The 15,470-nt window shown below is 42.1% G+C and overlaps 1 protein-coding gene across 4 annotated transcripts in view; it reads right to left on the bottom strand.

Moving 5' to 3' along the window:
- The window catches only part of LYRM4 (LYR motif containing 4), a 148,930-nt gene that overhangs the window by 107,977 nt on the left and 25,483 nt on the right, over positions 1–15,470 (bottom strand). For all 4 annotated transcript variants that reach the window (XM_019029612.4, XM_019029614.3, XM_063707303.1 and 1 more), the window contains exon 2: positions 2,503–2,623. In XM_019029612.4, coding sequence (XP_018885157.1) covers positions 2,503–2,623 — 121 coding nt within the window. The remainder of the gene's footprint in view (positions 1–2,502; positions 2,624–15,470) is intronic.

Raw genomic sequence — 15,470 nt, forward strand, 5'->3', positions numbered from 1 at the left:
CCGTTTTGCAGAAGAGGGAGAAAATAGACAAGGCCACAAGTAATGTCATAGTAGGTACTGATAAGTGCTGTCAGGAAAACTAAGGCAGGGCAGGGGAGAGAGAGAGAGTCTGTTTTAGATAGTGCGGTCCCAGGGGGGCCCCTATGGGAAGGTGAAATCTGAGCACAGGCCTGGGTGGAATGGGGAGGGAGCTACAGGAACATTTGGAGGGACTCCTCCAGGCAGGTGGTGTACAAGCATTGAGATGGGAGCAAGAAGTTCAAGGAAATAGGGAGCGTGAGGGAGAGGAGTGCAATGGAGGGCCTCTGGGGACCTCACACAGGCTTCAGGTTTTAAGTTAGGGTGTCACGAAGCAAGAGCCTTGAAGGGGTTGAACGGGGCAGTGGCCTGATCTTTCTTTTGAAAAAGATCACTGTGGTGGTGGTGTGTGGAAAACAGACCATGTGTGGGGTGGAGTGGGGGCAGGGGCACCCGGAGGACAGGTCAGAAGGCTGCTACAGCAGCCAGTTACAGAGGACAGTGTGCAAGAATACAGACTCTCCACCTTGCCATAGGCTGTTAGTCCAAAGGCAACTTACGCCAGCTTGCAGCCAGATGGCCTGGGGAGCCACTGTGCCTTACGCCCTAACTATGGTAAAGGCTGCATGTGGATTCAGGAAGAGTCTTGACATGAAAGGGAAGTGAGTAGAAACTTCCCAGCTGCTGCTGTCTAACTGGTTCTCTGAAGGGATGAGAATGCTTTCATCCCTGAGGTGGTGACAGCAAGCTGTTCTGCAAGGTCGCTCTGTGTATTCTCCATCAGGAACGTGCAGTGGCCAGGCTGCCCTGGGGAGGGCGCCCTTGTCCTGCACATGCCACTGCTCCAGTGAGTCTGTCCTGGGAGGGGAACTCACTGGGATGTCAGATGAGGGCCAGTTTAATTTTTTTTTTTTTTTTTTGCAAGGGTAGTTTGAGCATTTCAAACCAAGAAGTGACACAGACAATTAGATACAGCGGGAGAAATGATGACACAGATTATTTACAATCCCCCTTTTCTAGGCAGTTTATACTCTGGATAATTTTACGCTAAAGATAAAACCTGCCTGTTTTGCCAACCTCTACACAGAGTAAGTGCCAAAGAACAAAATCTTTCTGAGTTTATGCAAAATAAGAACTCAGCTGCTTGTTCTTCTATGCTCCACTGCTAAAGGACCTCATAAAATTCAACTACTGGTGACTGGAAATGCCATTGTTCTAGAGTTTTCAAAATGCTGACTCACATAAATGCCACTCTCAAAGTATACATAAATGTGCAGATCAGTTTCTTTTCTGAGTACCCTACTATCCTCATGGCTTTAGTTAGAGATCATTTCCTAGGCCTGTCTGAGTGTGGCAGTTACTCTATTACTAAATAGCTGTAGAACTCAAGGATGGCTATGAGAATCCGAAATGCTATTCTAGAAAGAACTGTTACATTATGTAGGCAATATAACAAGACCTTTAATCTTGACATAAACTATAAATTATAGTTTCAAATATTGCTTCTTTTTTGAATTCTTTTTAGAGTCAAGCATGAAGAAGGGTCAGGGAAAGATTATTATCTAATTTAATGTCAGCCAAGCTGGCATCTCTTGATGCTAAAGAAGCCCTTTCAAAACAGTACAGCATAACTTACAAAAATGATAAAGAGTTTCCCCCTCCACACTTTATAAGCAAATTTCCTGCAAGTAAAAGAGAAACATGAACGGAAGCAGAAATGGAGTTTATTGCGTGATTGCTGCTAAGTCAAAGAAAAACAGTGAAAAGGGTGTTTTTTAGAAAGCAAGAAAACCCATCAGTGGACGGTGACTTTAACCTCTGACGTTCTAATTACTCTTGCGGATGTTATCAGACCACGCAGGAGATCATGCCGCTGCACATGCTCCACCCACCTCATGAGAATGAGAAAAGGAAGCACAAGTCAAGGTGATCCTTGGCACTTCCACAAAACGAAAACTAACACACCCTCCAGGTTCCTTTATGGGGTCAGCACCCAAGCAGCTGTACTTTACACCATCTGCACCTGCAGATGCACCCCCCATGTGGCAACGTAATTCAGGTTCACCACCCACACTGGTGTCTTCAAGAAAAGGGCCACGTTCTGTTTATCCTGAATTATGATTAAAAATACTAGGAAAGGGAGAATATATTTATACTCTGAAATATATCCAAGTATACATGTGCAATACATCTTACAAAAACTTAGCTTTCAAAAAAATTAATGCAGAAGTTTCTCATACTTAAAGTATCAGCTTTCCAGAAGGATACACTCCCCGGAAATTCTGGAAAGCTGGTATTTTAAGTTCAACTTGAATCTGAAAATATGAGAGTTCACCTTTACATATTTGTATTAGTACAAGGAACAGAGTTTCATGATCCTGCTCTGTAAATCACCAACACCAAAAGCACTGCTGTCTAATCAAGGGGAATATGTCAAAGTTTAAAGCTCTTAATGAAAAACAGTACATCATTGAACCATCTTACCTGTCGACGAATTACTCCAAGGTCTCTCTTGGCTTTATTCACTAGGGTTTGAATTTCTACAGGATCCTTTACATTTTTATTTTCTCTGAAGGCATCTCTTATCCTCCTGACAGCATATGTTCTAAATGAATTCAGAGGAAAAAAAAGAAAAGGTGTCAGCGTGTCTGAGGCTATGCTTTCAAATGAATTTTAAAGTTTTTCCTTTAGAATTAACTGTCTAATCTTCCCCTATGGATAATCCACTTTGATCTTTGCTCGTGGCGCAGGCCGATCCATTACCATTCTGGGATGACTAAGCAAACAGATTTAGGAAAATAAATCTACTCAACAAGTCACATACAAATGGCAAACTGCTACTGAAGTGTTCCTTAGATTATTGGTTCTTTAGCATTATTCACATCTGGCTTCATTCCATTTACATGGATAATTGAACCTTTAGTGTACAGAGACAAATCAAGAACTCAGAGGTTAGTGGCAGTGAACCATGATGGTGCTACTGCACTTCAGCCTGGGCGACAATGTGAGACCCTGTCTTAAAAGAAAGGAAGAAAAAATTCAGAGGTTACATGACGATCGCATTTGCATGTACCCAGATAGTGACCTATGCTTTCCAGTCCTTGTCCCATATTCTGGCTCTCACTTCCCTTTCTGTTGTCCACATTAGGATCCCACCAGTTGAACCTGTGGAATTAGGCCAACACGCTTTCTTTACCTCCATCTTGAAAGTGCACACGCCTACCACCCACCCCCAACCAGACAGGTCACTTGCAGTACAGGACAGCAGTTCCAGAGCAAGGCTTGCCCATCAGACAGGCTTGGGTTTGTAGCCTTGCTCCAGCTTCTACTGTTTGTGTGAACTTGGGTAAGCTTCTTAACATAAGGCCGCGTCTCCTCATCTGTCAAAAAGGCATAATACTGCTAAGGGCTGCTGGGAGGATTAGGCTTTATAATGTGTGTCTGGAATTTGGCCCAAAGCCTGTTATGTAGAAAGACTCAATAAATGAAAGCTATTCTTCTTAAGACTTGTTATGCCTTAATGCAATTACTATTCCCTCTCCTCATGCCATAACCTTGCCTTCATCCTGCATCCTTACAGTCACACCACAGTGTGTGTACAGAAGGTAGAGTGGTGTGGATAATTAGCCACAAGAGACAGCTCAGCAGTCCTTAGACACAGCCTCATACTCAGATGGCTATGGCCTATCTCTAGCTCTACCCCAACTACTCCAGATTGAAAGGCATAAGACTAAGGAGAAGCAGACTGAGTCAGGCATGTGAGACACCATTTTCTCTATGTTTTTTTTTTCTTTTTTAGAGATGGGGTGTCCCTCTGTTGCCCAGGCAGTGTCATGATCATAGCTCACTGCAATTGCAAACTCCTGGGCTCAAGTGATCCTCCCGCCTCAGCCTCCAAAGTGGCTAGGATTATAAGCACCCACCACCACGCCTGGCTAATTAAAAAAACTTTTTGGGGGATGGGGACTTGCTGCGTTGCCCAGGCTGGTCTTAAACTCCTGGGCTCAAGCTATCCTCCTGCCTTAGCATCTCAAGGAGCTAGGATTACAAGTACACACCACAGTGCCTGGTTCTCTCGCCTTCTTAATGATCACAGACTGCTCTGTTTTTAACTTGGAGCACCGGTTAAAGAATCCATGTGATGCCAGTAGTAATATTTAGCAATAGAAGAATGGAAATACAGGCAAAGAAATGAGAGGAAGGGATACAAATTTCCTTGGGAGCAGCAGGGACGGGGTGTTGGGAGCTCATATAACTTATTGGGAAACTTTATCTTAAAAAGGACAAATTGTTTTAGATAAAGTTTTTTAAAGTAAAAAGGCATTTTACATTAAAAAATTCAAATGTCAGGTCTATTTGCATTTAAAAGCAAGAGTAAAACTAAATCTTATGATACTAGGAATCATAAAGGAGAAGGGAAGAGTTTAGGAACTGGTACTTTCAGAATGTAAGACACTGCTGAGACTTTGATCTTAACCCTCTGTGAACCAGCTGGAGTATTTCAGAGGAGCTGCTGAGCGCTCAGTATCAATCCTAAAGGGCTACAGCGATTAGGCATGGAATCCATGTACTAGCAGCTGCTAAATAACTGGGGCTCATTCACTTCTAAAGGGATATGGGAGGATTTTACAAATAGAATACATCAGATACAGACTCTCCTCAGGTGCAGCTGCTAATCTAACAAGATTTTAGATAGCAGCTAGGTAAATTAACAGCAATTTCTGGCACACTTTCTTGCATAGCCTAATGGCTATTTATAAAACACAGTATCACTGTTCTTCTTGACACCCACATACTCCTCCAAAGCAGTTTCTTTTTTGGCAATGATGGCAGCAAAGAGGGGACAAAATAATTTAATTCTAATATTTGTTCCACAGGCAAAATTGGTTTATAACATGAATTTACCTCCAGGAATCATCTATTGTTTCAATTTTTCATTTCGTATGCTGCATGGGCTTCTTGGAAAAACAAAATGGGCAACAGTAGCCATTGCTAAACTCATTTTTCTAAAAGCTAGTTAACTAGCTTGGAATAGCTAGGAAAAAAGGAGTACTGTTTGGAATGTAAAGACCTAAGGTCTTCCAAAGTTTAAGGAAATGAGAAAATAGCTTAAAACACTCAACAATTTATATCAACTGAGCTCAAGGCCCAGGGTCAGGATATTCTGCTATGTATACTTGTTTGTCTCCCCAGCTCTCCAAAGTCCTTACCTAAAGAAAAGCGCTCTAAATCTTGGAATTAAATGTGTCTAAAGCAATCAAGAGTCATGATTCAAATTTTCGATGCACTTTCGAGATGAATGCTGTAATGGTTCCCTCCTCTCTTTCTTGCTCTTTCTGCCTCACTTAAAGCACCCAGTGTTATTCTTTGCCCTAAGGGAAAATATTTCACTGGCTCAGAACCACAAAACTACTACTGCATGAACAGTTTCTTCCTTAGTTGTAAGAATTCTTATTTCGAATGATCACAGCTTTGTGAAAGTCATCAAAAATCTGAGTGAATCTTCAAATTTGGTGGGAGGGGGCTAATCACCAGTTATTTCAATCCCGGCCCTGCCCTGGTTTTTATCATTTGCTTTTTTTTTTTCTTTGCTTTTCTTTTTTGCAGATTCTGGCTATCAGCCTCTTGACCATACCACTGAGCAAGAACATTTCAAAGAAAAATTTGCAGATGTTGCCGTGAAAATGGCAGCTAGGTGCTACACAATGCCGTGCATTAGGACGATCCTAATGAGTCGACGCTGTCTGAAATACGGCATGAAAAACTATCGCAGAAAGGGCAACACAACCAAATACAAAGCATCAGCCCCACAGCCACAGAAACAGCGAGGTGATGATGCTCGCACACACACTGCCCTTTCCACTCTCCTGAAGCTTGGCAGTTTCTTGGTGCTTCTTTGCGCAGGAGACTCCCATTTGGCTTTCCTTCTCCACCCCAGCCTTTGCTCTTCATTCTGTCATTAGATCTCAAGTGCCCACAGGTTCTTTTTACCATTGCAAGGATTATACTCTTTTCTGAGATTCCTCCACTCAAAACTCCAATTTCCCTGCTGCACAGCAGGCAGTAACGAAAGCTCTTCAGTGCTTGAGGTTCTGCTTTACTCTGTCCCCTCCCAGAAACACCAAATGCAGCCATAATCACAGCCTCTGAGCACTTAGAGGCTCATATCAGCTTTAGCATCCAATGTGTGATGTGGAAACCACCTAATGTAATGCCTTTCATTTCTGTCATCTTCATCAGCATCTCAAGTGCTGGTTTCTCTGTGTACCCATCCTATAAACACATCCGTGCCTTTTCTTGGTCCTCTGCAACCTGAACTCAAGTATCCTAGGAACAATAAAAGCTGAATCCTTTCTACTGGCCTCTGTGGGGCAAACTCATCTACCTCCAATGACTTGGAAGGACACATCCTCCACCTACTTGCCTTAACTGAAATGTGCAAGAGGAAGCTGCTAAATTCTAGCATGTCCCCATATTCCACAGGGCCCAGAGGAGGGTGCTGGTGTATTCCGGGAGCCTGCTGCTGCTTTCAGATCACTGATTCACCCTTATGCCTCCTTGAGGCCATGCCATCTGACAATACTGTGTTGCATGCCTCCATGATACTGTTACTTGTTAATTTCTGGAGGTCAAGTCTTCACATTCAAGTCTTAATGTCTAAAGAGCACTCATTGCAATACACAGACCTCCAGTTTTAGGTTTCTTTTTTCAGAGACAGGGTTTCACTGTCACCCAGGCTGAAGTGCAATGGCCCTATTATAGCTCTCTGTAGCCTCAAACTCCTGGGCTCAAACGATCCTTCTGCCTCACCCTCCCAAGTAGCTGGGAATACAGCAGCATGCCACCATGACCTGCTAATTTTCATTTTGTAGAGAGAGGGTGTCACTATGCTGCCCAGGCTGGTCTCAAACTCCTGACTTCCAGTGATCCTCTCGCCTTGGCCTCTCAAAGTGCTGGGATTACAGGTGTGAGCCACTGTATCTGGCCTAGCTACTCCTTCCCAAGCTCCTTTGTGGGCTCATCTCATTCTGCTGCCCCTTACATGCTGTATTCTCTAGGGCACATATGTGAACCATTTTTCTTATTCATAAGATCTCTGCCAGTAATTGCATCTGTCAAAGGTTTCACCTGCCATATAGATGCCATTGGCTACCAATATTTCTCTAGTCCAGACCTTCCTTCTGAGGTCCAAATCCATATACCCAATTGCCTTTTGGACTTGTCAACTAAAATATAGACCCTTCCAGTGAATACATTCAAAACCGAAGTGCCCGGCTGGGCGCGGTGGCTCATGCCTGTAATCTCAGCACTCTGGGAGGCCAAGGTGGGCGGATCACGAGGTCAGGAGTTTGAGACCAACCTGGTCAACATGGTGAAACCCCGTCTCTACTAAAAATACAAAAATTAGCTGGGTGCGGTGGCGCGCGTCTGTAATCCCAGCTACCTGGGAGGCTGAGACAGGAGAACTGCTTGAACCCGGAGGCGGAAGTTGCAGTGAGCCAAGATCGCGCCACTGCACTCCAGCCTGGGCTACAGGGTAAGACAATGTCTCAAGAACAAACAAACAAACAAACAAAAACCTGAAGTGCTCATGATGACCAGTATTTCCTTCCTCAGGTAGGAGAATCTTCATGCAGTCAACTGCCCAAGTCAAATACTTAGAGACTCATCCTAAATTCTTTCCTTTCCCAGAACTCCCTATATGCAACCAATCACAAATCTTCGAATCGTAACTTTCCACATCCCTTCTGAATCACCTCTACTTCTCCAACTCCTCAGCCCCAATCTTGGTTCAGGCTCTTCTCTCTCCAAGTTATTTAACAGCCTTGGGGTTATGGTGTGTGTATGTGTGTGGTGTATAATCAAATGGATCATGATGCCTATGGAGAGGAAGCTCAAGGATCATTTGAAGGTCACACAGACTCTGGGTATATAACAGAGTGAAGAAGAGCAGAAAGCTTCTTTCTGATAATGTGAGCTCCTGGTTCAATGTAAGCCCCACATAGCAGGAACTTTAATCTTTCTGGCTCACCACTGTATGTGTCTGGCACAGAGAAGATATTCAATACATGTTTAATGAATAAATGAGCTTATCAAAATATCATAGGCAATATCAAAAAGACCTTCAAGAAAAAACCAATAATCAATAATGAAAACAAAACAATGAAAAAAGGGTTTGCAGCAAAAAGATTCAAACAACTTTTAGAAGGCAATGATTACAAAATTCACAATTACAATTTATCCAAGAAATACATACTAAATGCCTGGCATAAAAGCATTATGCCAGGAGCTGGGAATACAGTGGAGAATAACTAGGGTACTGGTCTCAGGTTCGGGGGGTGACAAGATCTGTAGATAAAGAGATGAAATAAGAAACAGAAGCCATTCCAAGTTAACACAAAGGGCCCAAGGGGACTGGTTTGAGGTAATGGAGTGGTCCCTCTCTTGAATGGGGCGGTGTTTTCACATGCCCTTAGGTTTGTCAAATCATTGAACTGTACCCTTAAAATGGATGCACTTGATTGTATGTAAACTATTCCTCAGTAAGTTGACTATTAAAGTAAATTAAAAAAAAGTATAGAAGTTATATTACATTTGCCTACTTTTAAGAAAAGGAAAACAAGAAAAAAAAAGAAAGATTAGAATGCTAGAGAATATGTACATGGCTGACAGAAGCAATAACATTGAATTAAAGAAAACAGAAGACAAACTAGAAATTCAAATCTAAAGCATGGAAAAATTAAATACGTTGGTGAGAAATATGTAAGAAAAAAATTAACCTTCAGAATAGGGCAAAGGTGTATAACCTATGAATAATAAGTGTGAACAAACTGAACTGCATGGGTAATTAAATTTATAATGGAAGGAAATGTCCCAGAAGTGATTATAAAAAATTGAGAAGACTCATCGTTGAAATTTAACAACCAGAGGACAATGCCAAGATATCTACTTATAAAACCCTGGACTCCAAGTTAAGAGAAAGAATACTTTAAGGACAAAGAAAGAATTTTAAGCAGTTAATATCGAATGGAATACAGATAAGCACATCCTCAGATACCTATTTTCAAATCTTCAAAGAAAAGGGCTGCTTTCCACAGTCATTTGCATTGCTGTTTTGAGGGTACAATAGGATAACAAAAGAATATCATCAATTTCTGATACACATACCAAGCACAGAGTAGTGTGCTAAGTACTTGATACATATTGATCTCATTTAATCCTCACAAACTACAACTCAGAGAGATTTCAAAAATGTAGGCCAAGATCGCATGTCTCGTAAGTGGCAGAGCTGGGTTCTGAACCCAGTTGACTCTAGAGCCTGTGATTTTCAACCCTAGGCTATTCCTCCTCCACAGGTCGATAAGCCCTATCCAACCTTTGTTAAGTACTTGGTATAAAGCCGAGTGGTTGTCCATTTGAAGAGGCATTAAAAAAAAATTGTCTCTGGCATCACAAAGCTTAAAAAGGTCATCTAACTTTTCAACTCTGCTTCAAGTGTTCCTATAAATAGTTCAGCGCCAAACATGTCTTAAGAAAAGACAAATGGATGAGAGCATTTCAAGGGAAAGAGCTATTAATAAAAGGACTAAGTGAAATAATTGAGTTTAATTGTTTTAAAAAGGAAGAGGGCAACCAATGGAGGCTCGTGGAGTGGCAGGTGAAATTACCATGAGAAAATCCATTTTGGAGATCAAAGCTTCGGGTTTTTGGGTCGTTGTGAATAAAACCTATTACACACTTCCCTGTTTAAAATTGCCTAATGGTTTTCCATTTTCTTGAGATAACGGTCAACTGCATTGGCATGGATGGCCTACAGGACTCTCTGGATTCCTGCTCATCTCTCCCACTCCATCTAGCAGCTTCCAGCAAGGACCACCAACTCCGGCCATCCTGGAAGACTTGCAGTCTCCCTGGTTTTCTCTCCTGGAGGCCTGCTATTTCTCCAGGAGAAAAGGATGGAGCATCCTTTTCCAGCTGGATTCTTGGCTAACTCCTATTCATCTTTAAAGACCTAAGACAGTTAGAAACAAATATCACAAAATATTAATATCCTTAGAATACAAATAGCACATATAAATTGAGAAGACAATAAGACCACAGTAAATAAATTAGTGGCATAAAACAATAACTCACAAGAGACCACAGAGTGATGAAACAGACAGATATAGATGTGTGAATGTTCAGCCTCAGTCACAATCAAACAAATGAAAATTTAAATGAGGCATCATTTTGTGTCCATCAAATTACCTGCAGTTTTTGAAAAGACAAAGGGACAGGTACACCCTGCTGGTGTGAGCACGGACTGGTACTTCCTGTGAAGAAAACAGTATACTAATGGATGGATACTGATGTTCTTAATATTTTACCCAGTAATCCTACTTTTAGGGATCTATCCTACAGAAATAACCTGAAATATGCAGATATATATAGAATGATGTTCGTTTTAGATTTATAAGCATTAAAAATAGAAACCACCTAAGTTTTCAAAAATAGAGAATTGGCTACATAAATTATGAAATTATATAGCTTTAAAAACAGATGTTTCAGCCAGGCACAGTAGCTCCTGCCTATAATCCCAGCACTCTGGGAGGCCGAGGTGGGTGGATCACCTGAGGTCAGGAGTTTGAGACCACCCTGACCAACATGGTGAAACCCCATCTCTACTAAAAATACAAAATTTAGCCAGGCATGGTGATGCATGCCTGTAATCCCAGCTACTCGGTAGGCTGAGGCAGAAGAACCACTTGAACCTCGGAGGCGAAGGTTGCAATGAGCCGAGATTGCGCCACTGCACTCCAGCCTGGGTAACAAGAGTGAAACTGTCTGAAAAAATAGGCCGGGCGCCATGGCTCAGGCCTATAATCCCAGCACTTTGGGAGGCCGAGGCAGGCGGATCACCTGAGATCGGGAGTTTGAGACCAGCCTGGCCAACACGGAGAAACCCCGTCCCTACTAAAAATACAAAATTAGCTGGGCGTGGTGGCGGGCACCTATAATCCCAGCTACTGCACTCCGGTCTGGGTGACAGAGCGAGACTGTCTCAAAAAAATAAAAAACCATAAAAAACCCCACAAAAACCCCAAACATTTCAGGTGTACAGTAACCTCAACCATTCATAAGAAAGCTACAAACCGGGCGGTAACTGAAAAAGGCTGCAGGGCCGAATTCAGGGAGGCTACAGAGCATTTTCAAAACCTTGCTGGGCTTCCCGAGTGTCCTGGTTTTGAAAGGACAGCAAGGGAACAAGCTGGGCCTCTGTTCCCTCAATCCCTGAATACTGGATTGAATTCAGGGCAAGAGAGCCCATCAGCTAACTTTACTTCACTTCTTGAAGTTAAAGGGCTCTGAATGCCGTATGTAGATTTTTATGCAGATGAGCCTGTGAATCACCTCCCTGTGTCTACTAAAAAAATCTGGTAACCCTTTCTCCCTTTGGAGAGCTTTAATTTTCCCTGTTGCAGAGAAGTGGCATTTCTAAAGTCTTGTCCAGTCTAAAATTCCATAAATTTGAAAATACACTTAGCCTCTTTTATCTGCTGGGATGCCGTAAACAGCAGGAGACCCGGAATACAATACCACGCACTGTAACGTAACTAGGGATAGTTATTTTGATCGGAGTGCCATATTGTCTTGAAACAAAGTTTGTTTGCTTGGCTATTTATAATACAAATAACTTGTTACAGCATCTTTCTTCCAAGTAGGTCAAAATATTTCCATGCATTACATAATTTATTTCTATAACATCCCTGTGAATCATCCAGTAGGTGTTTGTGTGTTAGGTTTTATTTTTACTTTAAAGAACTTGAGGACTTTGAGACTGAATAAAATTGAGCAAACATTTGCATTTACAAATGGTTACTGGTTACCATGCCACTTTTTTCTTTTTAATACTAACTAAACAATATCAGAATGGCACTTGGCATTGATCTGTCAAAACACAAGAAGAACAGACATGGAAGGTCAAGCCAAAAAATGCAGCCTCAAAATAAACTGTTGAATAATATAAACTGGACTCTTACTGCCACAGGATTGGCAAAAGGAGTCTTCACCTGTGGGATTATCACATCTCTCCCTTCAGGGCACACTGAGGCTGAAGGAACCTGGTCATCCCTATAACTTGCAATCACTCTGCAGAGCTCTGAGGAAAACTGCCTGCTTGACTGGACAGCCCAGCTGTGGAAATTCTCTAGAAATAAAGATGCTACGCAAAGGTAGTGCCAATTTCTGGACACTTACAGAGAACATGCCTGGCTTAGAAGACATGGAAGACAGGCAACTGAGAGTCATTACATCAAAGGAGCCAGTATACTTCACAGTAGTGCAAAGAAGTACAAGGAAGAATTTGCTGCACTGGTAATAAACCATTCACATATCTCACTGGAGTCTTTTCTTTTTAAATTTTGTATCTTCTAATTGCTTCAGTCCAGGGTCTCAGCAACTGCTGCTGTTTGGATGCTGTCCTTAAGTATGTAGATACCAGGTTGCAAATGGTGAAATAAGGAGTTTACTCTCCACCACTTGTATTTTAGCACTAAAAACCTCAGGGATCAGAAATCTGCAACATGCTTTCATTCTGAGTTGCATGAAACTTTCATTACTTGCCCTAAATCCAAGGCTGAGTTTTCTATACGCATAAATGCTCAGAGCAAGAAGGTATTTGGCCTCAGTATTGTTTGTAATTCCATGATCCAATAAGCCCTGTTCAGAATCAACAAACAGCAGCTTCCCTGTGGGTGTTTAGCATCCATGTTAATGTAGGGTAGACCAACTTAACTGAGTTCCATCTTAACTACCTACTAAAAATTTAAAATTGTGCACCCTGCATTAAAGGCCACAATAGTGTGATACTCTGTATTTATCACAATACTTAAGAGAGCTCTCATCCATGGATTAGCACACAAAGTGAAGCCCCATCCCCAGCATTCAGTATGCAGAGGCTCAACTGGACGACGTCCTCACTGCCTTCTCTCTGAAGACGCCCTGCCTCCCATTTCCTGAGAGAGGGTCTCACCCACATGATCAATGGCAGGCAAAAAAAATGAGTGACTTGGCAAATTTGGGGAGGGCCTTCTGATTGCCTAGTTGCGTTTCTGCAAGCCGAAAGCAGGTGACAGTCAGATTTGACATGTGAACCAGCATTTCCCAGCATGTGTTATGTGAAAATACTAGTCCTAAGTGAGGAAGAAGAAGCACAGCATCTTATTCCCTTTACTCCCAAAACAATCACAAAGAATACTTGAATATTAAAGCAGTGGAGAAGCCCTGGAACGCGAGAAGAAAAGTTAGGGACCTGGATTCATTTGCAGAACCTTACCCACCCCCAGTGACACCCATTATACTGCGGGAAATGCTGATCTGCACAAAACTTCTACCCAGCCAGTGCCTTCAACATTCAGAGGCTGGAGGCTGATTCAAAGTACCTTACTTGAATCTCACATAACCCTCTAGCCACATATCCTAAGAAGTGCCTCAGATCTCAATCTCTCTCTCTCTTTTTAAAGACAGGGTCTCTCTATGTTGCCCAGGCTGGACTCCAACTCCTGGGTGCAACTGATCCTCCTGCCTCGGCCTCCACAGTAGCTGACACTACTGGCCCATGCCACCATGCTCAGCTTGCATCTGATCATCTGAGCTGTGTGAGTTCCATTAGTTACAACAGAGATCTGCAATATGTTCATGGTCCCTTCTCCCAAATGGTCCCAGACCATACAGATCCCTGTGCTGGGTCACGGTCATACACAGAACTGGCTTTGAGAAGATACGAACCCAGGCAAGTGAAACTTGGTCTGATCTAAAAATTCTGTCACAATGCAGTTCTACAGCCTGCCCTTTCACCCCCTCCTCCCCAACAACTACAACTAATCATTTCATTTGGTTTAAAATGGGTCACCACAATTGGCTCTAATTTCAAGTCATATTTCTGAAAACAGTCTATACAATGTATTTTCTATCATGATGTAAAACATAAAATAATAAAATAAAAAACTCTCATTCTTGTTTAGGAAGACTAAATTTAGAACTGCTTTACATTTGAAGCATTAGTTTTGGGGAAAATTTCACTATTATTTAAATTATTTATTCTGTTTGTGTTTAGCATCCCTAAGATGTGGACAAAACAAGGAACTTCTGTGAGATGAGCCCCTTGTGTTCTTATCACCCAATGGCAAGTGGCCCCGCGGGGCAGCTCCCTTCACTCCTGCGCTCCTCTGCAGAGGCGCCAGGTGCCCTTAGGCTATAAGGATTCAGATGAAAACAGGACAAGCTTTACAAAGCTCCTGGTATTGGGGACATATTATAAATTACTCTATTTTATAACAGGAGTATACACAGTGCTCTGAGAACAGAGAAGGAGGGAGTAACTCAGCCAGGGGCTTTGAGAAGTCTTTCCAGGGAAGGTGATGTCTTTGAAGGATGAATAGAATTTCACCAGACGGAAAGCCTTTCTGCAACGGCAGGCTAATAATAAATATAGAATTCAAAACCCCATGTTCTACATGAGTAGGAAAACACAGAAAAGGAAAGATAAAAATATCGAAGAAGGAATACAAAGTTTTGGAAAAAGGACAGAGGAGCTATAAGAAAAAAAGAAAGGTGACTTTAAAAGGAAGTATGTGGAACTGAACATGGGATGGAATTCTCTGGTAACATTACTAGATTGAGGAAGAAGGAAATTACCAGTAAAGTTGTAGTTTCAGAATTACAGCTAGCAAGCAAAATTCGGTTTCTACCAATGAGAATGCCAAACTCCTGTCCCCCTACTCCCAACCCCCCCGAGCTCAGGTTCACTGCCAGCTGCACTCCAGAGCTTTGTACCTGGCACGCTGCTTACCCATTCTACTGCCTTGTACCCGGGGACTCACTGCAGGTCTCTCCTCCCATCAGGTTCCTCATCTCTTTAAGACAGTGCTTGGCCCCTTTCCATCATTACTTCCCCTACAGGACCTGCTATGCTTTGCACATAGTGGTGTTAAAACCACTGTTGAATTGTAATTTTTTTGAGACGGACTCTCGTTCTGTTGCCCCGGCTGGAGTGCAGTAGCATGATTTTGGCTCATGGCAACCTCCGGCTCCCGGGTTCATGCAATTCTCCTGCCTCAGCCTCCTGAATAGCTGGGATTACCGGCATGAGCCACTGCGCCTGGCACACTGTAATTTTTTATTTAATTAAAACAAACAAACAAACCAAATACAATCACAAAGACCCGTAAGCCAATTTCTATTCTAGAAGGAGTAAAAATTCAGTTACATTTAGTCACAAGAATGATATATATCAATAGACTAAACTAATACAGTATTCATTTTTTTTAACTTCACAAGAAATTTTGGACAATAGTTTTATGTTTTGGTGACTAATCACATGCTTATCTTTTCTTCATTATTCATTTAATAGCCATTATAGCAAATTGCTAATATTTGGTAGTTCTGGAAATAATTTACATATACCTCCAATT

The sequence above is a fragment of the Gorilla gorilla genome, chromosome 5 (genome assembly GCF_029281585.2).
Source record: "Gorilla gorilla gorilla isolate KB3781 chromosome 5, NHGRI_mGorGor1-v2.1_pri, whole genome shotgun sequence".
NCBI lineage: Eukaryota > Metazoa > Chordata > Mammalia > Primates > Hominidae > Gorilla > Gorilla gorilla.